Below are 27,416 nucleotides of genomic sequence, written 5' to 3'. Positions count from 1 at the left end.
AGAACTGCTGGCCGCCTCGGCTCCCAGGGCTCCGCCCCTTGTTCTGGTCAGGCTCCACTGTCGGGGAGGGGTGACCCCCGAAGCGGTCACCTCTAGCCACCAGGGTGCCACCTGGTAGGCCAGCCATACCCCCAAGGCCTCACTGGGCTCTGGAACTGGACATAGGCCACCAGGGGTACAATCTCCTTCCTGCCTTTCTAAGCAAACAGCAGTAATCTTGGCCGAGGCAGGGCAGCAGGTGGAGGGGCCCAGGAGTGGGGCAGGGTCCCGACGGGTGTGGGGTCTGGATGGATGGGGCGGGGCTGCGGGGAGGGCACTGAGGAACAGGGCTCAGGGCAAGCGGGAGGGAGGCTAGTTGCCGAGCAACAGGCTTGAGCTGAGGTTCCCAGAGGGCAGCAGGGCCGCAGTGATTCCCGGACTTGTGCACCTTTCGGGGAGAGGTTCCAAGGCTCTTATCAGATTCTCAGAGGGGTTCCTGACCCCACGAAAGGCAGAGAAGAACTAACCCGGAGGAAGGCTGAGCCCCTAAGGTTGGCGGGCACACGTAGGACGGGACCATCGGGGGATGGCCCATCTCTATTATCCATCTCGGGATACTGTATTTTGCCCCGGGGTCCTTCCACTCCTCCCCACTTCCATCCACTGAAGGGGAGAATGTATTTTAAAGTTCTCTCCCAGGACTCAGGAGGCTGGGGCTACTGTTGCAATTTTGCCTCCAACTTGCCACTCTTTCACCTTGGCGATGCCCTGGCCTGTCCTGTCGGGGTCTCAGTCTCCCGTTTGTAAGAGGGGAGGGGTTCATGGCTCTGCGTGGTGATCACGGAGGGGACCTGTGCAGAGGGTGGGTTTGGGGAGCCCCGCGGGAGGGAGGGCCCCACTCACCGTCCACGGGGGTGCAGGGCTCGTACACCAGCCGGTAGCCCTCCAGGACACCATTGGGGAACTGTGGAGCCTCCCAGGACACGTTCACTGAGGTGGTGGTCAGCTCACTGAACTTGACGGAGCTGGGAGCACTGGGGGCTGGGGGGAGACAGCAGAGGGGCTTTGTTTCCTCCTTCCTGGAGGTTCAAAGCCCTGGGTTTGGTTCCAAGGAACCAGCAGGGGCGTTTGGGCCCGGGAAGAAGCAGAAAGCGGGGCTTCGTGCCAGAGAGGGTGGGAGGGGTCACTAGAGGTCACTGGACCCCCTTCCCTCCCCCGCTGAGGTCATTAGCATTCTTTCCAACATCAGAGTCCAAGTACTGGGAGAAAAGGGGACTTTCTTTTCCCTAAAGTTGGAGAACGCAGGCTTCCTCTTGCTAAGTGGCCCTGAGCCCTGGCTGAGCGCGCAGGACACGCCTGGACTGTACCCCCGGGGTCACTGCGGGGCCGGGCGATGCCTTGGCTTCCCTGGTGGAGGAGGTTGGGGGGTGCCTGGGCCTCAGAGCATCAGGTGGGCCCTAAACAACCTGCCAGAACTGTCATGGACGTGGACTTTCTCTTGCTCCTGGGGCCCCGGGGATGATTGCCGAGAGACACCACACCACAGGAGCGTTCAACACTCTGGAAGAGAAGCTTTCTTGGCCCAAGAATCCCAGAGTGACCCCAGAAACATCGGAGTGGGGGAGAGGTCGGAGGGGGAGGACAGAGAGGAAGGGAAGGGAACATCAACCATGCAGCGTCCCGAGCTGGCTCCAGCGGGACGACCGGGCTATTATTGTCCGGAGCTGCCCGCCCACGGAGCCGGAGCTAATCTGGGCCGGCTTCCGCTCCAGCCCCGGGAGGCAGCGTCAGGGAGCTGTCTTTGAAGGACAGAGGCCAGCTCTGGAGGCCCTTCCTGCCTCCCCTCTGTTAGAGGGACGTGAGACAGAACACTTTGTCCTGCTGACGGAAGCGTCCAGGCTCCCAGGGGCTCACATCCGGCCGATGACACTGACAGAGAGTGGTCGGGACAGACAGGCAGGCAGATCGACCCTCGGGAACCAGAGCTCGTCCCCAAAGAGGGCAATACTTAGGAACCGACTCCACGGGGTCTCACTCTGTCTTTAAGAGAAAGGTAATTGACAGAATGGGAAACAGCAGGTTGGAAAAGATGCTTCAAGCCAAGAGGCCTGTATTCAAATCCACGCGGAGAAAACTCGATGGCAGGCAAAGAAGGGGACCGGTGCCATGAAGACAGCCCAGGACACGCTCAGATATCCTGGGCCCCAGTCTCTGCTCCCCCATGGACCAGCTGGGGGACCTTAGGGGAGAAGCATCACTTCCCAGGCCACCCTTGCTCATCGTGAAACCGGGTAACTCCTGCCCTGCCCGTCCTCAGGGCTTCCGGAAAGGTCACGTGTACTGTTGCCAGAGAAGTGGCTCTGGATACCATCTAGAGGGCTGGCTCTGCACGTGTGGGCTGCAGGGTTCTTAGCATCGCCCACTCCTCTGCCCCGCCCTGCTGTCCAGCCTCCTAACTGGCCTCCCTGCCTCCCTCCTCTCCCCCCCATCAGCCTGTACCTGGTACAGCAGCCAGGGCGAACTTTTATAAACACAAACAGATCCTGTTGCCCAGATGCTTATCCCCACCAATGGCTCCCTGGCATGCTTAGAATTAATCCTAAACTTCCTTCCAAGGCCCCCAGACCCTCTACCACCTGACTCTCACGTTCTTTCAAGCCACCTGGCCTTCTCTCTGTTCTCTAATCCCCTCCAGCCTCCAGGCCTTTGCACCTGCTGGCCCCTCTGCCCGGAACACCCCTCTCCTCCAGAACTTCCCGCGGCTGGCCTCTTCTCACTGGAATCTCAGCTCAGATGGCAGCCACTCCGTGAGCCCTCCGCAGGCAAAGCCAACCGAAGCCATCTGTCCACTCCCTGCCTCAGTCCTTAGATCACTCACACCCACTACCACCTGAGGTTAATTCATCTAGATGCTTGTTTACGATCCGACTCCCTCCCTAGGAGCGGGCCCTTGTTGGTTTCATTCACTGTCGTGTCCCCAGCATATGGCCCAGTGCGGCCCACAGAGAATGCTCAGTAAATACTGGTGGAGGGGACAAAGCCAGGGAGATATGAGAAAGTCAGATGGGAACAGACCGGGAGCAGAAGGCGGCTGGCTGGGCATGGACTGGCCATCGGCAAGGCGGGCTACTGGGGGAAGATGGGGGGAGGAAGGGCGAGATCTGGGGGCCTCTCCAAGGCTTTCTGGGGAGAGTGCCCCTCTTCTGGGCACTCATATCTAGGCCCCTCTGGGTGGGCTGCGCTCTCCCACTCTGGAGGGCGTCCCACGGGGCCCGGGGACCCAGCCCAGATCGCTCAGCTGCCTTCACTCCCCCACGATCGCGGACGCCAGGTGCCCCCCGCCCTCCCCGCCGTCTGTCCCTCCAGTCTGTCCCCCACCTGCTTGCTGGGTCTGGCCCCAGGCCGGCGTGCTCCGAGGCCCGTCCCCCGCGGCGTTGAAGGCTGCCACGCTGACCATGTAGGCGGTGTAGCCGGTCAGGTTCTTGAGTTTGACGCCGTTCTCGGCCAGGAAAAGCGTCTTCACCCGCTCCGTGAGGTTCCGCCGCTGGGCCTCCCAGAAATAAATCTGTGGGCACAGAGGATCTGGAGTGAGGGAGACAGTCACCCGGCTTCCCCCCTTGCCCCGGCCTGATCCCAGGGTCTCAGACACACTTTCTTTCGTACCATCCACACACCTGGATGGGAGGTGTGAGTCGCCCAAGAAATAGTATAGGTGTTTTAGAAACCCTTCCAGAGTGTTCCTTTTCACAGCTAATCCTTCAGTCTCTGCTAGACTGTAAACCCCATGAGGGCAGAGAGCCCACGCGTCTGTTCACTGCAGTGCCTGCAGGATTTAGCACAGCGTGGGCACGGTCGGCCCTCAGAATGTTGCCACTGTAGGAATAACTCAATTCTGTTCTGTAGGACCCTGAGTGCAGTGTAGGTAGACTGCTGGCGTGAAGTCTACCTCAAACCCAGCCGAGAGTCGAGAGTTGGCTTTGAGGACCAGCCCATCGGCATCACCTAGGAGCTGCTCAGGGATGCAGTGTCAGCCCACCCTGGACCTGTGGGATCAGCGTCTGCAGGTTGACAAGGCCCCCAGGGACACACATGACAGCTGGAACAGCTCGCTGTAGAGGCAGGCAGGCCTGGGCTGACCCCAGCGCACCACTGACTTGCCCAGGTGACTTCTCTGAGCCGCAGTTGTGTCGTCCGTATAGTGGGGGTCACGGACACCCACTTCCCAAAACCAAGGTGAGGTGCAAAGGTCGTAAAAAGAAGGAAGACACGGCAATTCTGCAGAAAGTTTCAGTCCAGGAGCGCAGCAGGTGTCCACAGTGCTTCCAATAATAGTTGAACCCCTGAACAACACGGGTTTGAACTGCCTGGGTCCACTGCTGTGCGGATTTTTCTCAATAGACAGGCGCAGTACAACAGGATCTGCGGTTGGTTGAATCCGTGGATGTGGAACTGAGGACAGAGAGAGCCGACTGGGACTTGAGCACCCGCAGAGTTTGGTAGTATCCACAGTGGGTTCTGGAACTGATCCCCCGCGGATTCCGAGGGACGACTCTACTTCATATTCACGGGGGTTAACACTCACTCGTCGCCAGCGAAGCAGCAGATCCTTCACTATTTTTATTTTTTGACTGTGTCATTCTTTATTATTTTGGATATCTACACAAAATTTTACTTTATTTTTAAAAATTTTTTTATCTTTTTTAACATCTTTATAGGAGTCTAATTGCTTTACAATGGTGTGTTAGTTTCTGCTGTATAGCAAAGTGAATCCGCTATACATATACATATATCCCCACATCTCCTCCCTCTTGCGTCTCCCTCCCACCCTCCCTATCCCACCCCTCTAGGTGGTCACAAAGCACCGAGCTGATCTCCCTGTGCTATGCGGCCGCTTCCCACTAGCTATCTATTTTACGTTTGGTAGTGTATATACGTCCATGCCACTCTCCCACTTCGTCCCAGCTTCCCCTTCCCCCTCCCCGTGTCCTCAAGTCCATTCTCTACATCTGCGTCTTTATTCCTGTCCTGCCCCTAGGTTCTTCAGAAGCATTTCGTTTTTTTTAGATTCCATATATATGTATTAGCATATGGTATTTGTTTTTCTCTTTCTGACTTACTTCACTCTGTATGACAGACTCTAGGTCCACCGACCTCACTAACTCAAGTTTCGTTTCTTTTTATGGCTGAGTAATATTCCATTGGATATATGTGCCACATCTTCTTTATCCATTCCTCTTTCGATAGACACTTAAGATGCTTCCATGTCCTGGCTATTGCAAAGAGTGCTGCAATGAACGTTGCTTCACTACTTTTAGAACTCGGAATCGAGGCATTTGAGAATTCTGAATCGAGGCGTTGGGAAAGCTACAAGTCCCTGGCCCGCAGAGGATTAGCGAGCATTTGGCGCCACCTGCTGGCCAACGGGGTTTCGGCACGCTATTGGCTTCTCAATTTCTCAATTTGCCTGGAGAAAGTTCATAAAAGTGAGAAAGCTAATAAAAGTGTCCCCACCTGGCATGTGTGAACGGCAGTTAGGACGACTCGGTACCATCAAATCCTTGCTTTTCTCTAACCCCTCCCTTTTTCTTTCTTCTTTTTTTTTTCAGTCTTCTGATACAGGTAGATAGTCACACATGAAGTCATTCATTCATTCACTGTTTGGAATGAATGAGTGAACCTACTTGAAGTGGATTCAAGAGAGACGGGGCAGAGGCAGCGGGCAGACATTTTTTTGGAGGGTTTCTGCTATAAAGGGACCAACCAGAAAAATGGCTGAAGCAAACGTGAAGCCAGGAAGAGGCATTTGAAAGATGCAACGTATTTCAGCATGAGAAAAGTGATAATGCAGGACAGGGGGTGCCAGTGGCTGGCGTCACGTTCTTGGGAAGGGGAGGAGGGGGGTCCAGGACACAGGGCCACCACACGTACATAAACGGGCACCCTCAGCAGGCAGGTCTTACCTGTGTGAACCGAATTCAGCAGACCCTTGCTGGATGAGGATTAAGTGACATTTGTGCAAATAGCACAAGGGGCTGAGGCTTGACCTCAACCCCAAGGGCACACAGCCGAGTTACCGTGCAGGCTGATGGGTAGCCAGGTGTCTGCTAGAAAACACGCTCCCTGGAGGGCCCACGTCTTTGGCTCTCTTGCATCTCAAGCACCTAGAATCATGCTCAATAAATACCTGCTAATGGATAAACACCTTCCTTAGACGGGAACAGGTGGAGGAGTGAATCGTCATCACCACCTTCTCCTATTCTCAATTCCCTGCCCCTTCGGGCTTCACCACAGGCAACAGGCCGAACTTCAGCCTCGGTTAAGTCAGGTTCATGCCCACATGTCACATTGCTGGCTGTCGCTGGAGGAAAGCCACACTTTCAGTTCACGAGCACAGCCTTGCGTGGCCCAGCCACCGTGATACACTGGCCTGGTCCATTCTCTGCAGTCTCCGGCATCAGAGTTCCACACAACCCTTCCCCATTTTCCCTCCCTCCCCAACCTCACCCCTGGCTCAGGACCCTTCACTGAGCTCCGGAAGCCATCACACAAGACTCCACAAGCTCCCTGCCCCAGCTGGACCACCTCCTGCCCTGTGTCCCTACCCTCCGCCTCCCTCCTGTGACCAGGGCTGAACTGCTGGCTCCCTACTAAGGCGGGCCCCACGTTACTGCACTAAACCCCAGCCCCTCTCACCTCCTCCAGAGCATCACCCCCCTCACAGCTTCCTCTCTTCCCTGACTCACCAAATTCCTCCTCTTTCCAGAATCATTTCTATCAGCACACAAATGAGTTATTCCTCCCATCTTAAAAACGCCTCCGTTCCGTTGACTGTCTTTTTCCAGTCTCTACCCCATTTTGTTACTTCCCTTTAAAGTAAAACTCCTCAAAAGGGATGTCGGTACTGGCTGCCTCTCCTCATTCTCTCGTGAACCCACTCCAAGCAGGCATTCCCTGCCCCCAGCTCTTATCAGAGTCACCTGTGAACTTGGCCTGTTTAATGCTAATCCAGGGCTCTGGAAACTCCCTCTGTAAAGGGCCAGGTAAGAAATATTTTAGGCTTTGCAGGCCATACGGTCTCTGTTGCAGCTATTCAACTCTGCCTGTGACTTGAAAGTAGCCAAAGGCGATCTGTAAACAAATGGGTGTGGCTGCATGCCAATAAAACTTTATTTACAAAAACAAGTGGGGGGCCAGATTGGCTCATGGGCTGTCTGCCCATCCCTGAATAATTGCTTCCTAGATTTCATCTTGTTTGAGCTCTCAGTAGTAGTTGGCACACCTGCTGCCTCCCTCCTTCTGGAAGCACGTTCTTCATGTGGGCTCTGAGACTTCGATCACTTGTTTTGGTCCCGGGGCTCAGTTTTCAGACTTCTGGTGTTTTGTATGTAGTCTCCGGGCTTTCAGGACCATCTATATGCTGAGGATCCCACCGTTCACACCTACATCCTGGACCTTCTCCTTTGGACTCTGCACCTGTGTGCCCAGCTCCCTTGGGTGTCTCCCCTTGGAAGTCTGACGTCTCAAACCAGCTCTCCCTCCGCACCTCCCCCTCCCACCATCTTCCCTTTTCCTGCGCTGTAACTGGAAGCTCTGTCATCCAACTGCTTGGAAATCCTTGTTGCTTCTCCTTCTCTCACATTCCACATTCAGTCCATCAGCAAATTCTATCAGCTCTACCCCCTTCAAATGGAACCAAGAGCAGATGCTTCTTACCTGCTACTGCGCGGACTAAACCACCGTCACCTGGACGATGCTGCCGCCTCTTCATGTTTTGCATTTTCCCCATTTCAGGCTACTCTCAACGCAGCAGCCAGCACAAGGCTTTAAAAACCCGAGTCACCCATGTCCCTCTTCTGTCCCCAAGTCCCTGTGGCTGCCACCTCATTCAGCCAAAGCCCTTGAGGACTCCAAGTGATGCGCCCCATCACACTGGGACACATGGGGCTCTTTGCTGGGCTTTGTACACGCCAAGCACCCACGGATCTCAGGGCCTTTGCTCGTCTTCCCCCTCCTTCTGGAACACTCTTCTCCCAGATCCACGTGATTCACGCCCTGTTCGCCTTCATCTTTGGTCACGTGGCAGCTTCTCATGAAGCGCTCTCCCAACGACCCTATTTAAAATGCCAAACCTGCTCCTGGACCCATTCCACTTACCACCACCTGGAGGTGCCCTTTGCTTTGTGCATCACTGGCTTCCTCCCCTACAGTTTAAATAAGCTCACGTTGTCTCTGCTTTAATCTCAGCACCGAGGACACTGCTAGGCACAAAGTTACTACTCAATAAACACGCATCCCTGAAAGGCCGGATGCGTGGACGTGCCTGTCCCTGCACACGTCACAGCTCATTCTGGTGCAACCACCGGCTGGTGGTGTGAATGTGTGGTTAATGTTAAGGTCAGTGAACGTGGATGTTAATGCAGGTCTGGGAGGTGGCAATTCTGTTTCCCTTGTCAATGTCCATGGTTGGTTATGATGTTTCCCTGAGCACGTGGACGTCTGCTGTGTGATGTCTGGGCAACCACACATTTCCTGGGACCGTCCCTTAACTGGAGACTTCCACACCTCCCCAGTCTGGTGGCTGCCAAACTGTTGCAGGCCCTGCCCGACTCCTTCTTCTTCCCCAGGGAGGCATATGCTAGTGGCGCAATATTTAGTTCTCCCAGCTGGCGCTGCGTGGGAGCGTCATCCATCTTCAAGAGCATCCTTGGCGAGACGCCTTTCTTCCTCTCTCCCGCCTCCTTCACCCCGCACAGAACCAGACTCCTATACCAGATTCTGTCTGAAATGGGGTCTCCACAAGCCGTGGGACCGGGCAAGGCCCTTACCTTTGTGGAAACTCAGTTTCTGCCTGTGGGACGAGGGCTGAGCCGGGGAAGCCGGGAAGCTCCTGGGTGCTCCCACCCTTCCCACCTTGCCACGGCACTAGGCTACTCTCCGGAATAACAAACAACCACCAGGAATCAGAGCGGCGCTGGACAGTGGCACAGGAGGTAGGCCTCAGACATGGCCATGGGCTGAGTGTCCAAACAAGCAGCCCGTGACTATCATTATTACTATTATTGCCGTCTCCTCCAGTGGTTGTGTGCTCAGTGCTTCCTCCCCACCTTTCACAGGGTGACGGCGAGCGGACCTGGCATCTGACTCTCTGCTATCTATCTGCTTTTTCTGTGACCTCGTTGAACCACTAACCTGGGTCTCAGTTTCCTCATCTGTACAATGGGCACAAACATTATAACCTACCAGCTTTACTGGGCTTTCAGGAGGATTAAGGAGCTCTAAGGGGCTTTGCGAAGTTTGGAGACAAATTGAATCCTGCCATAACACAAGATGTTTGCCTAAAATCTAGAAATAACTTTAAACAGAAATTACCAACACCTGGCCGGTGGTCCTTTGCTAACTGGCCATTCAATTTGCATCAATATGGTAACTAGGGTTGGCCAAATAACCACTTTGAGAGGTCTCACATTGGCATCGGGAGCTGGTGGGCTGGGTGGGGGCTGGGGGGGTGTACTGCCCAGGGATGATACAAGCTGGGGGGTGTCCTGAATTTCTAGCATCTGAGCGCCGCCTGCCCCAAGGATGCCGGGGGGATGGGCGGAGTCTTGCTCCAGCTGCAGGTGATTCAGGGGATTGGGTGCAGACAGCCAAGGGATCAGGTGTAGCCCCGGGACCTCACCACTGCTGGGTCACTCCCAACCACCACCCGGCCCTGTGTAGCCTCTGAACCTTGCTCTCTGCCGGAGCGCCTGTACCTTGTAGCCCTGGATGTCTCCGTTCTGGCTTTCCGGCGGGGGTGGGTCCCACGTCACATCCAGCTGCGTGGCCGTGGCGCCGTGGACAGCCACGTTGCGGGGCACTGCCGTGGGCACTGGAGGGTGAGAGGGGTGGTGAGTGCGTGAGGGGACCTCAGGAAGGAGGAAAAGGAGATGGCCTGGGGGCGGGGTGTGGCCCCCCCAGCTCCCGTCTCTCCTCCCACTGGGCTTCCGGGGCGGGGCGTGGGAAAGGTGTGCTGGGGCTGGAACGGCAGCGGCGCTCACCTGCCTCCCCGACGAAGACCTCGTGTGGGGGGCTGGAGGGCCCCTCGCCCGCAGTGTTGTACACGCTCATGCGTATTTCGTAGCGCCGGTGCTTGTTCAGGTCTGGGGGGTGAGAGTGGGGGAGGGGAGAGGCACACAGAGGTCACTGGCCCTGCAGTGGACGGGGACGGCGTGGAGGGGGGCGGCTGCAGGGGGCGCTGTGATGATGCACCCCTGCGAGTCTGGACCCCTGAGTGCAGGTTCAGGAAAGAACAGATAAGAGGTGGGGCAGTCGACACTGGGGAGGGGGATGCTCTGACTCATCCCTGGGAATCCGGACACAGGGTGACACTGGGTGGCGTCCTGGCCAAGTGTGACCACCTTGGGAGTTTTTGAGACCGAAAGGTGCACTGTTAACATTTATGCTGGGACAACAGGTGTGAACCAAAACTGTCCCAGAGGCGCCAGGTCACAGGTCACTCCTTCCCTGCCTGTCCTGGACACACTGGTCACTTCAGATGCTCCAAGTTCCCAGCTTCCCCCCCCCCAGTCTCCATCAACCAGCTCTTAACGGGGGGGGGGGGGGCAGGGCCCAGCCCTAAAGAGAAAAGGCTCATTGGATGCGAATCTGGGGCGAAGAAACTCTATGTTTTTGCTCAGTTGGGGTGCTTGCGGGGAGATGCTTAGACGGAAGCTGGGAGAGGGGAGCAGCTGCAGGAAAACAGGCCCCGACACCCTGGGTGGGAGTTGCCGTCCCTGCTGGGGGGTGGCTGACACGTTCCCCCAGTCTCCTCTGCGTTCCCCTCCACAGCTCCCCCTCCCCAGGTGGAAGCCCTAAGCACCCCGATAGCCCTGGCCCTGCACCCGCGAGGGCTGTTGGTTCAGGAAGGACCTAGAGGGACAATTCAGTCAAACGCGTGCTATTAACAGGAGGCCCCCTGGCCCAAAGCTCCGGGCCTCGGGGAGAACCGAATGTCCTCTGGGACGTTAGGAAAGAGCTAGGGCTCGGGGCACCAGGTGGGGACATTTCCCGGTCCCTGAGGGAAGACGGGGGCTCTGCTCACTCCAGGGTGGGCCTTGGCTTGAAAGACAGAGCTGAGCTGACAAGTGCCTCTGATGGGACGAGACAGAGCAGCAGCAACGTGGACGCCTGCCCGTGGACCCCCGGCCCCTACCGCGCACCTCCTCTCGCCGTCCCCCGCCCCCCAGGAGGACGAGGCCTTAGCCATTTCCCTTTCTGTCCTGCACTGATGGACGGTGGCCTGGAGCAGACCTTCCCTGGCGACCCCCTGCTTTTCTGTGTATTTCAGGAAAGTCACGCGTGTGCAGGGGGTTCCCCTTCTTCAAGCAGCCTGAGGTGGGCGCACCACTCAGCTGTGGTCAGGCGTCCTCGGAGGCCCCTCTCCCCTCCCCGTGGAAGGCGGGGCCCGTCGGGGAGCGGCCGTGCAGGGGGACTTACTGTCCAGCTCGTACTGCGTGAGGCTGGGCCGGCTCAGGTCCCGCACGGAGTACAAGGCTACGGGGTTGGGGTGGGGTGGAGGGGGCCGGAGGGAGACAGCAGACAGAGGAGGTTAGTACACACACCCCCCCCAGCCACACAGACCCCGATGAGGGGGGCGGGATGGGAACACGCATGCAGAGGGAAGGGCCCTCCAGATTCCTGAGTGAGGGGCCAGGGTGGGAGCGGGGATGGGGGGGGAGAAGAGGCAGCTCCCAGGACAGTGCCATCCCGTCCTGGTGTGCACCTGCTGGAGGTCACAGGGCACAGGAGCCCCTGGGAGCCCAGCATCCCCAGATGGGGACAGCTCTGGTCCCTTGTCTAAGGCTGAGTTCCTGACATGATAGAGTGGTGTCGTTAATTTCCTCATATGAACCAGAAACCATTTTACTACCAGGAAATATGACTGTATTATACACAGGCCTATAAAATCACAACGACCAGCACATGCCTGCCAAAAAATAATAATAAAAAAATAACGCAAGCTGTTGGATCAGCTACTTCTGAGGTTTTCTATTAATTTTCCTTGGCTACGTGTTCAATCATCTTGTTGTCTGTTAATACCTGCTAGAAGACAAGGTGCAGAGGGTTTACGAGAAGGATGGGAGGAAAAATCAAAACGCAGGGGATCTTAAACTGCTCCTGTTCTCCCAGTGTCTCTGGTTTGGTACCACCACCCACCTGGGGACCAAACCCTCCAGACCCCTCCCTGTCCCACCGGCCTCCCTCTCCCCAACTTGAATCAGTGCACGTGTGTGTGTTGGGGCTCAGAGCACAACATCTCCCAAACGGGCCCTCGACTGCATCTCAAGCCGGCTGCCCTGGCACCAGCCTCATGCTCTTGCCTATGTCACTGTATTCGCCTCTAACTGGGGCAACTGCTTCTGGACCCCATCACCAGCCATGGCCCTCAAGACCCCAAAGTAACCATCCTAACCCAGAAGTATGACGTGTCATTCCTTTGCTTGTGTGTGACTCTCTGGGATTTTTACTTGGCTTCTTGAATTTTTTCCTTCCTGCTGCAGAGGCAGGCTGGATTCCGGGGACCCCAGGGCAGAATGGTTATCTCCCTGAGGAACCAGAGGGGGCCAGACTGCTGCCCTTGGGACATGACCAGGCTTTGCTTTGGGTCCTTCCCACCTCAGGCCCTTTGCACATGCCAGGGTCCACCCTCCCCCACCAACCTTCTCTGGACTGGTTGACCTGGAATCATCCATCAGTGTCAGCACCACAGCCACCCCCAGGGAAGCCTTTTCTGACACCTGCTTTAGGATCTCCTGGAATATGTGCTTCACAGAGGCCATGCCAACGGTCTTAGATTACCTATATCAGGGTTTTCTTCTCCAGCGCCTGGCTCCTCCCCCAGCCTGCAAACTCTGTCTGAGAGGGCAGGGACCTTGTCTGTCTTGTTCACTGGTGTCCCCCCAGTGTCTGGAGCATAGTAGGTGCTCAATAAACATGCACTTGGGGATTGAACGGGACGGGATAGAGGCACACACAGGGGAGGGCGCCAGGGTGTCGGGTTAGTGTGATTCCAGGATGCTGAGAGCTTCACGCCCCTGCCCACCCCCGACTCCCTCCACTGTCACTCACAGGTGAGCTCTGCCCACTTGGCCCCCGGGTTGTTGATGCCACGCAGCGTGAAGCCCCTCAGACCCTCGTAGAGCAGCTCCCGGTACCGGATCCGGAAGCCCAGGAGGATGCCGTTGATCTTGTCTTCTGATGGTGGCTGCAGGGAAGGGAGTGGGGGTGGGGCCGGCCGGGCCGGACCATGGCTGAGCATCCCCTTCCACTCCACCCCTGCCTCCCTCCCCATCCTGTGTCCTGCAGCCACAGAGCAGGGACTGTGTCTTAACCGGGAAAAGGAATCAAGGTGGCATTGAGCATTCTTAATTTACGAAGCATTTCCAACGAGGTTACTCCATCCCTGTAGCACTCCCTGGGAGGCAGGGCAGGGCGGGAATCACCATGCCATCCCCACTGAACAGACAGGAAAGTGAGGCTCAGAGATGGTGAGGAACTTGCCCAAGGTCACACAGCATCATGGGGGCCCTGAGCATGACTCTGGACGCAGAACCGTCTCAAAGAGTTGTTCCTTGTCTAGAAACTTCCTCACATGATCACGTGCCCTGGCCAGGATTTCCTGGAGTTTCCCGGGAATTAGGGAGAGTCCTCGCCCTGCTTTTCAGCAAGAACGAGGGCGGCCTGTCTTCGTGCGCTGCCCCTCTCTGCCTTGATCGTTTTCCTCTTTGCTTCCTGCTCCCGTCCTCAGATGAGTTGGAGAACAGGCTTCTGGAGAAGGTGGAAACTACTTTATTTATTTACTTTTGGCTGCGTTGGGTCTTCATTGCTGTGCACGGGCTTTCTCTAGCTGCGGCGAGCGGGGGCTACTCTTCGTTGTGGTTCGCGGGCTTCTCATTGCGGTGGCTTCTCTTTGTTGTGGAGCACGGGCTCTAGGCGCGCGGGCTCAGTAGTTGCGGCGCACGGGCTTAGTTGCTCCGTGGCATGTGGGATCTTCCCAGACCAGGGCTCCAACCTGCTGTCCCCTGCATTGGCAGGCGGATTCTTAACCACTGTGCCACCAGGGAAGTCCCAGAAACTACTTAGTTATGTCTCTTCTAAAAAACCTGCTGAAATGGTTCAGCCTTTTATTAGCTCCTTAACTGTATTCCTGGCTGCAGCTGGCACCTCCCTGCCCCCTTCATCCGATGGCCCTGATCTGCTCCAGCCTTGGTCGGCTCCCCGCTGCGCTAGGTCATTTTCACTTAAGGGACTGTCCTTCTCAGGTGGGGCCTTGAGCTGTGGGAGGGGTCGGGGGGGCCCCTCCTGTTTTCTCTTCAAGGGCTTTCCCTTCAGGTGGGCTGCAGGTGGGCAAAGGTTGGCACCTGCCCCTCTAATCCTGAGAAACGGAGACAGGAGAGTTCAGGGCTTTGGGACCTCCGTGGGTGACCCGCTGAGCCCTGGGACTGGGCTTCAGGGGCTGGTGGGGGTCCTAAAGGCACCCATGGGCAGCTGGGTCTCTGAGATGCGTCCCGGGTCTTCCTCAGGCCGTGGAGGGATGGCAGTGCCCACCTGAGCAGGTGGCTGGGGGAGGAGAGGTGGGAGGCTGGTTCTTTGTACCTGGATGATGGGTTCCTGCTCATGGTGACTGGGTGCGGATGAGGCAGGCACTCCTGTGATTGGTCTCTGTCGGGAATCCCTTCACTCAGAGCGGGGCTGGGGTTCACAGAGACGCTGGAGGCCCTGACAGCCCCCAGCCTTTCTCTGTGCAAGGATTCTGCCCACGTAAGGGCACCGAACCTGGCCCTGCCACCTAGTAGCTGTGTGACCTGGGGCATTCTTGTCACCTCCTCGAGTCTGGGTCCTCATCCACAGAAGGGTATAGGGTAGGACCTTATTATCTGGAGGTGGAATAAAGGGTGTGTATGTGTACGTGTACACACGTGTGTGTGCGTTCGTGTGCGTGTCTGTGCATGTGGGTGCCGTGTTCCAGCCCTGTGGGGGCTATTGTCTTTCTGGTCCCAGCACAGGGTGTGTCTGAGTCCTCGTGGGACGCGGGCCCCTCCCCGCCTGCCCGGCCGTACCTGCCATCGGATCAGCACGGAGGTGGTGGTATGCGGCGTCACCGAGACAACTGTGGGCGCTTCATCGGGGGCTGGGGGGGGGCGGACAGGTGAGCTCGGTGGGGGGGACTCAGGCCCCCTGGGAGCCATGGGACCAGATTCCGCAGACGCTGGTCCCACTTAAGCCCCTCCTCATGCCCACCGCCCCAAGTTCTGTACAACAAAGAGCCAGTGTAAAGTGGGAGAGGGGCCGGGACCTTGACCCCAGCCCAAACCCAAGGGCCCAGATCCCCTCCTCTCTGCACCCAGTGCCACAGGCCTCCCCACTCCCACTGAGGTTTTCTGGGGTCGGCCGTGAGCTTCGAGGACAGAGAAAAAAACACGAGGATGCCAGGCTGGCTGTGGGTGCTGAGCCCATGGCAAAGGCCCCTCTGGCCCAAACCTCCTTGGGACTCTGCCTGGGGAGCCAGACCAAGGGCCCAGCAGGCCCAGTGCCCCACCCATTTTTGGAGGCTTCTCCCCCAGAAGAGAATGCCCAGTGCCCAGCAAGTGCCCAGGGGACCAAGAGAAAGAGACCCCGGTGGAGGGCACTGACCGGCCTGCAGGGTGGTCAGTGGTTCCGACTCCTTGCTGAACTCACTGTCCCCAATGTCATTGGTGGCCTTCACTCGAAACTTGTAGGACGTGAAGGGCTTGAGCCTGTGTAGGGGAATCGGGTTTGATGAACAGAGGTGCCCCCTAACGGCCCTGCCCCGCCGTCCCTGCTTCCCATCTCCCCAGGGCAGCCCCAGCAGCTGTGGGTCCAGCAAACAGACAGGAACGTGGAGGCTCAGAAGGACGGTCTGCTACGCAGGCAACAAGCTCGGGCCAGGCCCTGGGGTGCCCTAGACCAGGCCAGCTCAGGGTGTGGCCTCACCTTGGCTGCAGCTAGATGCCAAAGGTCCCCAAGTGGAAACGTCCACATATCCCCTATCTCAGAGGGGCCTGTAGGTAGGAAAGCTCCAGTAACTTCCCCTCAGAGCTGACACCTCCCCCAAAGACTGCCAGCCCTCTCTTGCATTTAGTGAATTCAGGAAGGGCTGAGGGTCTCAGGAGTTAACCAGCACTTCGTCTCTATAAGCCTCATTTCCTCTGCAGGCAAACAGCTTCCTTTCTGATTTATTGAGGGTGGGAGGGGGAGTGAGGAGAAAAGTATTGCTCAAAACTCTCGGTCTCATCAACTGGAATGTTAAAAATACATCCCGGGCTTCCCTGGTGGCGCAGCGGTTGGGAGTCCGCCTGCCGATGCAGGGGACGCGGGTTCGCGCCCCGGTCCGGGAGGATCCCACGTGCCGCGGAGCGGCTGCGCCCGTGAGCCATGGCCACTGAGCCTGCGCGTCCGGAGCCTGTGCTCCGCAACGGGAGAGGCCACGACAGTGAGAGGCCCGAGTACAGCAAAACAAACAAAAAAACACACATCCCACTAGGAATTAAATTGAAGGCAGAATTTTGGAGCGAAGCTTCACTCCCCTATTAAGGATGGAGAGGGAGACTCCGCCTGGCTGGAGGAATCCAGCTAATGAAGGATGGCGAGCCTTTCACGGAGGGGGCTTCTAGGCTCCAGAAAAAGATAATAAGAGGCAGCCCTAACAAGGCTCCAGAGAGGGTGGGGAGGGAGGTTAGGACAGAGCTGGAGGGGATGAGCGTGGATGCGGAGAGGTCCCGGGGGATGCGGGCTGTGGAAGCGATCTGGGGGTGGGCGGGGTCTGGGCCGGGAGGGGCGGAGCAGAGATGCTGTCTGACAGACGGGGGCCTCACCTGTCCACAACGAAGGCGGAGGCGTTGTGGCTCACAGAGGCTGAGTGCAGGGCCCACCTGCCGCTGGGCAGCTCGCGGGTCTGGATGGTGTAGTAGCGCACGGGGGACAGCCCGTCGCTCCCAGGCTCCCAGGACAGCAGCACGCTGCGTGCCTTCACGTTCTCCTGCTGCACCACGGGCTTGCTGGGGGGCTGCGGGCGGTCTGGAGGGGGTGGATTGGGGAGGAGCAGGTGAGGCCACGGTGGAGGTGGGGGTGCACTTTCTCGGCCCCCGGGTGCACTGATGCCCCCCACCCCATCCCATTTTCTGCACGCAGGTCCCAACAGTCAGCACCGTGGCTCCTGGCCAGCGACTGTCCCTGGGCTACTCAACAGCCAGGTGCCTGGGAATTTACACCCCGAGGGCAGCCCCAGCACAGGGCTGACGGTGAGGTGGTGTGAATGCCCCAGTTCCTTTGCCCCCGTCTGCATGGTGCTGAGATGGGACCTACGCTGTCCCCAGTGGCGTGGGGCTGAGCCCACATTTCCCTCGGTGGGACGCGGCTTTGTCCCCTGCGAGGGCTTGGCCTCTGCTCACTTCCCCACGCCCCATGGCGGGGATTCTTGGTCTCAGCGCTCTGGCTCTTGGGTGGATGAGTCTTTATTGCGGGACCTATCCTGTGCGTTGCAGGATGCGTAGCGGCACCCCGGCCTCTACCCTCTAGATGCCAGGGGCACTTCCTTTCCACCTGTGACACCCAGACTCTGCCCAGTATCCCGGGGTGGAGGCAAGGGCACCCTGGCTGAGAAGCACTGTCCTCCTGGTTTTTCCTGGGAACACTGTCTAATAAATCACGCTCACAGGGATCTGGGGCTCAGGCCTGCTTCTGGGGAACCCAACTTTGGGCGAGAAGCCGGCTCAGGGAGGCAGGGCGACGGCAGCCAGGGCTCCAGGCTGCAGTCCCATCCTCCACCCAACTGGACACGGTCTCCTCTTGAGAAGGAGGGGAGAGAGGAAGGAAGCTGGTCTCACCGGCTCGCCCTTTAGAAAATCTGGGCAGGGCAGGACCCTGGAGAGGGGAACTCCCAGATCAGCTCTGGAAGTCTGCTGGAGCCCTTGCTGACCTTGGCCTCAGAGATTTGAGCCCACTTTCCATTCTGGACCAGGGCAAGAGACTCACAACTAGCCCACCCCAAGCTGGGCACGAGGAGATGATGTGAACTCCCGGGCCAGCTGCGGGTCCCCCCGCCCCCCGAGGCCCCCCAGGCCTCCCCAGTCCCGGTGGGCAGTCACCTCTCTTCTCTGTGGTCACCACCAAGGCCTCGGCGGCCTCTCCCCAGCCCTTGCGGGTCTGGGCCGTGATGCGGAACAGGTAGACGGACTCTGGCTTGAGGCCGGTGGCCGTGAACTGGCGGGCGCTGGGCACGAGCACCTCCACCGTGGCAGCGTTGGCCGTGGTGGCGTTGAGCCTGTGTGTGATCTGGTAGGCTGCGGGGAAGGAAGGAGACGGGCCGTGCTGGGAGGTGGGGCAAGCTGCTCCGGAGCCCCGAGCAGGGGTCAGTCCTTTCTCGGCCACTGCTGTGTCTGCCCTTGGGCCACCTTGGCTGTGGCTGGTCTGCTTGAAGCCCTGTGGGCGGCTCCCGCGTCCTCAGCTGTCACCTGGGGGGTGGGGCTGCGGGGGCACGAGCAGGTGCTCTATGCAGCGTCTGCAACCCCCAGCCCAGCCCCCGACGAGGCAACTGAGGCTCAGGGAGGCCAGGCCACCTGCCAGGAATTGACCAAGCTGGAATTCCAGCCCAGGTCTTTCTAAGCCCAAACGCCTTCCCTCCACCCCCCAACCCCCCAGCCCCATCGACTCTGTCTCCAGAGGCGCAGCTTTCACAGGGGGTGGGCGCTGCACGATGCCAGGACTGAGCCCTGGACGGCACAGGTGGTCCGATCCTCCGTTCTACAGGTGAGGGGCTGAGGCCATGGAGGGAAGCCGACTTGCTCAAGTTCACACAGCTGTTCATTTCAAGCCTGTGAGTCTTCTCGTGTGTGTGTGTGTGTGTGTGTGTGTGTGTCTGCGTGTGTGTGTGTTAGTAGGAACCGTGACTACGAAATGATGCTTCCGACCTGTAGCATCCCTCCTGGGTGCCTTAGGCCTCGTTTCCCGCCTGTGGGTGCGGCTGGGCTGAGCCAGCCAGTGCGCCCTCACCTGGCTACATTTAGGAACAGCGGCCGAGGTTCACCAGATGGCCAGTCCCCTGGGGACCTGGGTCACGTGGAGGTACAGAGCTGACCAATGGTCCCTAAGACACCTGAGCCCCAACCTTGCCCTCCAGCTGATAATCTTACAGGCTTAGATTTCCAGTAGGAGAAATTAGACTCACAACCATTCTTGAGGACATGTGGACACTTGTCCTGGGCTTAGCCTCTCTCCTGCCAAGACTGAACTGCCTCCTTTACACCTTATACCTCCTTCTTCCTGCAGCCAGGGCCCAGGAAGGGTACAGGCTTACCAAGAATGATGCCGTTGGGGGCAGCAGGGGGCTGCCAGATCAGCCGCACCGATGTGGTCCTCACCTCTGGGAACAGGATGCCCATGGGTGGTCCCGGGACTGGAGGGGACAGAGGAGAAGCAGGTGACACTGCAGCTGCTGCTCAGCCCCTAGACCAGCCCGGCTCTGGCAGAGCAGCACGGCGGGTGGCAGGGGAAGGGGTCACTCTGCTCGCTGAACTTTTGAGGAGTGTGTGTCTGTGCTTGACACCGTGTCCTCACACAGGACGTGAAGATGCTATCGGTGAGGTTTATGCATTACTTGGCAGGAACTAGAAGGGACCAAGGCTCCAGCTTTGGGGCAAATGAAAGTGCCAACCCCAAGCACATACCACTCCTCTTTCTAGACCTCACTCTGGAATCCGTGGATCTGGAGCTCCCTGCCCAAACAGCCCCAGACATGCTTCCCGGGACTACAGGGGCCCGGAACCACCCTCCTGAGGGTGTAGACTTGTCCCTCTGGACGGAGGGATGGCCAAGGGGCAGGTGTTTTGGGCAAATGGATGGAAACTGAATGGTATGGGCCAGAGGAGATGGGGGCGGGGGGGAGACAACAGGGTGGCAGAGTCGGGGGACGGCTGGGGAGGCAGCTCTTCCCAGGCTGCCTCGATCTAATTCGGAATGCCAAGAAATCTGAGATTTCTAAACTTGAACTTGGCCTTCCAGGTCATTAGGAGGGTATATCTGTCAAGGCAGGAGGGTAGAACATATTTAATTTAACAGATCATTAGCTTGATTTATCACTTTAGAACACAGAGACATATGGTGTTTGGGCTTCGTTTTGCACTCTCGTCCCGACCCCACAAGTGTTTTTGGTGAGCAGTATGTGAGGATGTGTGTGGGGAGGAGAAAGGGGGGCAAAGGACCTGTCAGCTCAGCCTCCGATGGGGAGTTTTGCTGCAGAGATGAATGCCTGGAGCCCGGCAGGCGTCACTCGTTTGCTAACAGGACCCGTAGGCTTGTGTAAAGGAAAAAATCAAGCCTTTCGCTTGCACAGACCTGCACTCGGAGAGAGCCTGCCCCAGGTGAACAAGAAATCAAAGCGGGTACAAATCCTCTTTTCTGTTCACCTGTCCCAGAGAGACTGGATCAGATGCCAGTCTGCCCTTGCATTGTCATTTCTTCCTTAGGGATGCGCAGTTTGTAATTAGCATCCCTTGCAGTGGGGTTGGTGGCCCTCAGTGACCTGCTTCCCCCAGCAGAAGCCTGAGGCCACGGTTCCCTTTGGGGCAGAGAGAGACCTCAGAGGGGCAGGGCAGGGCTGGGCAGGGTAGGGGTGGACAAAGCGCAGCTCTCAGCCTTCCCCAGGCTCCCAGGGACGGAAATGTACCGTCATCCAGCGTCCGCTCCAGGATGGCAGGATGGCTGGGGCTGCCGTCCCCGATGCGCGTGAAGGCTAGCACCTGCACCTCGTATAGCACATATTTGCCCAGGCCTGTGAGCTGGGTGCTGCGTGACGAGTTCCCTTCCACCAGCCAGAACCGGGGCTGGGAGTCTGAGTCCTTCTCCTTATACAGCACCTGTTGGAGCCCAGCGCAGGGGTGAGGGCCTCCGGCCTGGGTCTGGTCCCGCCAGAACCTCTCCTATCTCCTCCCCAGGAGCCAGGTGGGTGAGGATGAGTGGGTGGACCTGGGGCTCCCTGGAGGGGCTTGGTTCCCAGGTTACACAAGCCTAGTGCTCGGGGAGGGAGGGGAACACAAAGATGCAGTCAGCCATGGAGCTGGAAGGTTCCTTAGAGAGCATCCAGCTGAGAAAACAGGCCCAGAGAGGGGGCGTGACTTGCCCAAGGTCACACAGCCAGTAGTGGCAGAGCTGGGATGTTAAGCTACGTCTCCTGACTTCCAGGCTGGGGCAGTAGGTGCAGCTTTGGGAGGAATTCTAGAAGATAATGGAAATTGAAGCTGGGCCCAGAGTGAGGCTTGGGGCACCCAGTGTGGCCTCCTGGGGGAGGTAGAGCTGCCCCAAGGACCTCAGGCCTTCATGGGAAGCTTCCCCACCCCCAAGGGAGGACTCCTTGGTTGTCATGGTGACCAACGGATGCCTCCGGCAGATCCCCCGTGTCCACTGTAGAAGGCAGAGTCCTGGGCCCCAGGGGGTCGCGAGGACAGGGCGCCAGGACAGGGAAGTGGGTGCAGGGGCTCCAGCCCCCTCCCGTGCTCGGATCTGGGACTCACCTTGTAGCCCAGCACCAGCCCGTTGCGGTCGGCCTCTGGGACTTCACTCCAGCGAACCAGCATGCTGCTGGAGGTGGTGGCCAGCACAGACACGTTGGTGGGGCCCGAGGACGGCACTGGGGGAGAAAGGAGCGGAGAGAAGCAGCTCAGGACCCAGAACGGACCCGACAGTGGAGGGGGTGGAGTGGGGTCTGAGGGAGGAAACGGGGCACGGTCCCCAAAGAGCAAATTATTCTGCGACGACGATGCCTTTGGCTCCGGAGTGTCGCAGATGCTGCTTCTGGCTTCAGATCAGCCTCCCCGTTATCCTCCCTCAGACTAACGTTAGGCTGAGGCTGCATTTCCTGCCGGCGCGGCGGCAGCGAGGGGTGGGGGAGGGGCTAGGGTGGGAAAGCAGCCATCATTTAAAGGGCGTTAGGAAAAAGCCACAGAGCTACACGCCACATGTGGCTGGATGAGGGCTGCCTGTAGGCCGGGAGCACATATTCTGTGGGTGTCCCCTTGCCAGGCCCCTATGAGCCGCTGCTGCTTCTGGAATGTTCTGAGAGCTCACCAACCCGTACCCTCTCCCCACCCCCCCTCCATCTTGGGGTCTCACAGGCACTGCTGGGTGTCAGGGTTAAAAGTGGGTACACAGAGGCGGGAGACCCCTCCTGGGAACCTCTGGAAGCAGTGCTGGGTAAATCAGGTCCTGGAAGGCACGGCCACGCACACACAGGGTGCTCTGCGGGACGCTGAGCACAAATAGGAGAAGGAGCCCAGGACATTTTCGCACAACAGCTCCAGCCTTTGAGCCCTTAGAAGGCCCTGAGGGCAGAGAGACAAAGGTGGGGGGGTATCCCCAGGCTCCAGGGAGGTGAAGCGGGTGGGGTAGCTGGCATGAGGGGGCAGTACCTGACTCCCGGGTCCTGCCCATCACCGTCTGGCTCCAGGGCCCGCTCCCGATGGCGTTGAAGGCCTGCACCTGGACGCGGTACTCCGTCCACTCCTCCAGGTCTTCGATGGTGTACTCCCGTTCCACGCGGTCTTGGACCACGTGGCTCAGCGTCTTGCCGTGGCCGTCCGCCCGGCTGTACTTGATCTTGTAGCCCACCGACTCGGGGTTGCCGTTGTATTCCATCTCTGGGAGAGGCTGCAGGAGGGCAGGGGTGGGAAAAGCAGCTGTGAGGCCAGGTCCACCTAGCGTATGGAAGAACTGCCTGGCCCGAGCTGCCTCTTCCAGGCAGCCCACTGTCCAGCCCGTCAGCACCCATGTGAGGCGCTGTCACCCCTGGGTGTGGCTTAGTTGTGTAACTCTGTACTTCTGACTGTCCCACCGTCTCCCTGCCTGTCTACCCTGGGCTCAGAGGAGGCGGCATCCACTCTTCATTGTGCAGGTGACAAATTTATGACCCTGCCAGGGGAGTTGGCCCTGGTGAAAAGAGGCATAAAGGCTGTCTGTCCCACACTCAGCACCTTTGGCAGTGGCTGTCTCTGCCACTTAACTCCCTCACTCAGCCTGCCAACATATACGTATTTAACTGCCTACGGCACGCCTGGTCTCAGGTTGTGTCTGCCCTTGGAGAAGCAAGCATGTGAAGGCAGCATCTCAGGCATGGGTGGAGCTGCAGTCACCGTCAGGAGGTCATTCCATCCAGCACACCTCCGTCTCTCCCACTGCAGTTTCAGCCTCCTTCTTTTTGTTTGAGTCTCAGTGAAGAGAAAAAAGACAGCTTCACCTCCTGAGCCTGTGATTAGGCTGGCGGGGCCGTGGTCACCGGCTCAAGGTCATGTGGATGAACTTGGGCAGTGCTGATAAGCAGTGGAGGTCTTTGTATGCTGGGGGCAGCCTGGGATCTGAAGCAGGTGCGAGCTGAGGGCCCAGCCTTCAGATTCTCCTCTGAAGGTGACAGGGCTGGAGCTGGGGCATCCTCAGCCCTCACCTGCCCGCATTCTGCTTCCCCAGAGGCTCCAACGAGCCCATGATCCACAGGCCCTGCACATCCTGACCTACTTTCTCTGGTTGCTCGGCCTCTGCCTCACCGCCTACATCCCCCGTCCCTCCTGCCAGCCCCCGCTCCTACAGACACTTAGTGAAGCAGACCAGAGACCATTAAGACAGCAATCAATGGGCCTGAGAGCTTGAGATGGGCCTCGATCACATGCTCTCCTACCTGCTAAGGAAAGGCAACGGGCCATGCGCCATTAGGTGAGACCGGAGGGGCCCAGGGCCCTGCACAGTGCAACCACTGCCTTTTATTCCCCCTCCAGCTCCCACCCTACGTACCAGACTTTTTAGCCTTTTAGTATTTGGAAACCTTAAAGTGAGATGCAGAAGGGATGCGGGGAGCAGCCTGGAGGGGAGCAGAGCTGAGGTGAGAAGCGGGGGGTCGGGGAGGGGAGAACTGGGCCTGACAGCTCTGCCTGGTGCTGGTCCCAGCTGCCTGGGAGGGGCGTCGTCATTCATAACTAGCGCTCGTCCGGGCTGATGGCCATTAGCGCCTCCATCAGGCTTGTCCAGGCAAGCGAAAGGCAGCAATGACTTTCTGGTAAATCCCAGCCCACAGCTCGGGGTTTTGCAAGTTGAGTTTGGGGCAACTAGTAAGACATCTTTAGTGGAAGCAAAAAAGAGTTGCATGGCCGGAGGGGCCTGGTGAAGTGGAGGCAGGCAGCTCCCCCTGAAGCTATCATTCCTGGATTCTCTAAGGAGCCGGGCTGTTCGGTGCTGGCCCCATGTCTGCTTGTCTAGGAATTCCTCTTGGGTTGCTGCTTTGTGGCGTCCGCGCCGGGAAACGCGGTTCCAGGCTATGTCCTGGGGGAGAAATGCTCTCTCCTGTTCCCCAGAAGATGGGCTGGCTCAGGGGTTAGGGTGGCGGATTTTGGGGGCCAGGCTCCCCGGGTTGGGATCCCGAGCCCTGCTGTTAACTAGGGGGTGTGGGGGGTCTTGGGCCAGTTATTCCACCTCTCTCTGCCTCAGTTTCCTCATCTGTAAAGTGGGGGCCAGGATCACTGTCACAGGCTCGTGGAGAGGGTTCAAGGTCCAACTCTGACAGCACTCAGAACCCAGCTTGGCAGGAGGAGAAGCCCTCTGCACGTATTACTAACTCGTGCAGGGTCACCAGGGTAATGACCCTCGATGTGGAGCCCTGATCTGTGGGGACAGAGCCTAATGCCTCCCCGACCTCCCCCCTCAACCTGAGAAGCAACCCCTCGCTCTCTGACTTGGTGGGTGAGACAACTTACATCCGAATCCCAGAACCACCCCTGGGAGCTGTGTGACTGTGGGTGAATTCCTAACCTCTCGGAGCCTCAGTTTTCGTAGCTGTAAATTGGGATAGTACCATGTCCTTTGCAGGATTACTGGGAGGATTAAATGGAAGAAAAATAATGTAAAATGCTTGGCATGTGGCAATGCTCAATAAACAGTATTTTCGAGCTTCTTTTCACGTGGGGCGTTTGTTCATTTGACTAAGACTGATGCTCAGAACAGAGAAGGGGCCTGGAGGTAATCCGGTGGACGCCTGCTTTGAGGCAGTGACACCTCTGCAGGGTGCTGAGGCCCGAGGAGACATCCCGCCCCCGCCGCCCTCGCGGGAGCCTCACCATCCACCGGAGCCACAGGCTGGTCTCGCTCGCTGTGCGCAGCGTCACGTTGGCTGGGGCCACGTCAGGGGGCGCCTGGAGGGTCTGGATCTTTCTGGAAGGCTGGCTGGGTGGGCTAGTGCCCACGATATTCACCTGGCGCATGCGGAAGCTGAGATGGGCGGAGAGGGGTGAGCAAAATGGTGAGGGCAGGACCCCAGGGCCAAAGCCCGGGCAGCCCCCTCCCCTTCCTAACCCGTTACCTGTAGTAGGTGAAGGGGTTCAGGTCGGGCACCTCCATGGACCGGGCGTCGGGCTCGTTGGGGAGCTGGTGAATCAGCAGCCACTCCTCTCCCTCTCCGACCACGCCCACCTGAAAATGGAGACACCCTTAGACCTGGCCAGCCTGCTGGGCTGAGATGGGGGTGCTCTGAGCCCCAGCTCCCGGGAGGTATAGCCCGGCCCAGGGAAGGTCTTGACACAAACCCCAGGGCTCACCCGGAGGGCACCACAGGGGGCCCCCCATCTTTCCAGGCCCTTAAACAAGACTTCACGTGTGACCCCGAGCCCTCCTGCATCAGAATCTCACGGGATGCTTATTATAAACCCACTCCTGGGCCCTGCCCTTGACCCAGCCAATCAGAATCCCTGGGGGTGGTGCCCAGGAGTCCTCATATTTATCAACAGTAAGCTTCCCAGGTGATTCTCCCCAACACCCTGGCATGCTTCTTAAAACCCCAGCTAAATCAAAATCAGAATTTCTAGGGGTGGGACCCAGGTGCTGGAACCTCTGAACACTCCCCTGGTGCAGCCAAAGGTGAGACCCATGGGTGTAAAGGGCTGCAGGAAGCGGCTGGTTATTTCTCTAGGCTAGCAGTCACCACCCTGACCAGAGGAGGGGTGTGTGTGTGTGTGTGTGTGTGTGCGTGTGTGCACAGGTGAGGTGCAGGTGGAGCTGTGGGCATTTTTGGTGTATCTGACCTTCTGATAGTTGCATGTGAAACTCACACAGATTGAAACACACATGTGATTTGCTCTCGAGAGCAGGGGCGCCGCCAAGGCCGGGGAGCAGGCTGCCCAGGCTGTAGGGGCTCTCCTCCGGCAGCTTTACCTGGGCCTCCACCAGCCAGCGGGAGATGGAGGTCTTCCCATCATAACCTGGCCTGAACTGCAAGGTCACGGAGCGGGGGCCAATGTTGGAAATGCCCAGGTTGGTGGGGGCTCCTGGGAGTTCTGGAAAAGGAAAACAGGGCAGGAAAGGAGTGAGAAGAAGGTCCTTCCACCCCCCACAGGACTCTCCAGGCACGGGGCGGCGGGGGGGCTGTGTGTCGCACATTTCCTAGACACCTCGGAGTAGGAGCATGGCCGAGGCCTCAACCCACAACACGGCCTTCAGCCCTGCATCTAAGGCTCACTGTGTTCAGACCGGGGACAGAGGTAGGCTCAGGGCTGAGAGAACCCCCCAGGGCCAGGAAACGGGGGCTGGGCTTCCTGAATGAATCCTCTCCATCTACACATAACCCATCACAGCCCTCCCAAACCAATAATGGCTGAGGGAGGTTAGAAGGAGGGGTGAGGACGGGAGGAAGCCCCTGTATTCTTTTTTTTTTTTAATTATTAACTTTATTTAGTTTTTGGCTGCGTTGGGTCTTCGTTGCTGCACACAGGCTTTCTCTAGTTGCAGCGAGCGGGGGCTACTCTTCGTTGAGGTGCGTGGGCTTCTCACTGCGGTGGCTTCTCTTGTGGAGCATGGGCTCTAGGCACACGGGCTCAGTAGTTGTGGCTCGCGGGCTCTAGAGTGCAGGCTCAGTAGTTGTGGTGCACGGGCTTAGTTGCTCCGCAGCATGTGGGATCTTCTAGGACCAGGGCTCGAACCCGTGTCCCCTGCATTGGCAGGCGGATTCTTAACCGCTACACCACCAGGGAATTCCTGAAGTCCCTGTATTCTGACCAGGAACCTTGGGGTTCAGGGTGAACAGAAAGAGAACAGATTCTGGGGTCGGACTGTCTGAGTTGAAATCCAACTCCACTGCTTCTGATGCTGTGTGCCTTTGGGCAAGTTACCTAACGTTTCTGTGCCGCAGTGTCTTCCTCGGTAAAATGGAGATGATAATAATATTGCCTACCTCAGGGTTGTTGGGAGGGCTAAGTGCACGGATGCACTGAGCTCTGGGCCAGGTGAGCACTACAGTGTATCACTTGGGGTCAACTGAAGCTCAGGTATCTCAACCACCTCAGTGGGCGGGTTGAGGGATTCTGGCCACATCGCACAAGCAGACTTACAGACCCAGACAGGACCACGTGGCTATC

General features: G+C 58.1%; 1 protein-coding gene across 2 annotated transcripts in view; it reads right to left on the bottom strand.

Annotated features, from left to right (window-relative positions):
- The window catches only part of SDK2 (sidekick cell adhesion molecule 2), a 272,602-nt gene that overhangs the window by 33,808 nt on the left and 211,378 nt on the right, over positions 1-27,416 (bottom strand). For both annotated transcript variants that reach the window (XM_022589737.3, XM_089901689.1), the window contains 17 exons: positions 26,218-26,339; positions 25,370-25,479; positions 25,128-25,278; positions 22,440-22,677; positions 21,546-21,661; positions 20,702-20,891; positions 19,334-19,432; positions 18,126-18,320; positions 16,854-17,055; positions 15,652-15,755; positions 15,078-15,148; positions 13,087-13,222; positions 11,455-11,511; positions 10,017-10,118; positions 9,732-9,847; positions 3,358-3,544; positions 883-1,020 (listed from right to left, as the gene is read on the bottom strand). In XM_022589737.3, the coding sequence (XP_022445445.2) occupies positions 883-1,020; positions 3,358-3,544; positions 9,732-9,847; positions 10,017-10,118; positions 11,455-11,511; positions 13,087-13,222; positions 15,078-15,148; positions 15,652-15,755; positions 16,854-17,055; positions 18,126-18,320; positions 19,334-19,432; positions 20,702-20,891; positions 21,546-21,661; positions 22,440-22,677; positions 25,128-25,278; positions 25,370-25,479; positions 26,218-26,339 (2,334 nt within the window). The remainder of the gene's footprint in view (positions 1-882; positions 1,021-3,357; positions 3,545-9,731; positions 9,848-10,016; positions 10,119-11,454; positions 11,512-13,086; positions 13,223-15,077; positions 15,149-15,651; positions 15,756-16,853; positions 17,056-18,125; positions 18,321-19,333; positions 19,433-20,701; positions 20,892-21,545; positions 21,662-22,439; positions 22,678-25,127; positions 25,279-25,369; positions 25,480-26,217; positions 26,340-27,416) is intronic.

The sequence above is a fragment of the Delphinapterus leucas genome, chromosome 19 (genome assembly GCF_059928025.1).
Source record: "Delphinapterus leucas isolate spDelLeu-1000000601 "Yukka" chromosome 19, BTC_Dleu_Yukka2, whole genome shotgun sequence".
In the NCBI taxonomy this organism is placed as follows: domain Eukaryota; kingdom Metazoa; phylum Chordata; class Mammalia; order Artiodactyla; family Monodontidae; genus Delphinapterus; species Delphinapterus leucas.
Note: the sequence above shows the minus strand (reverse complement) of the source record. Positions and strands in the feature narration are given on the sequence as shown.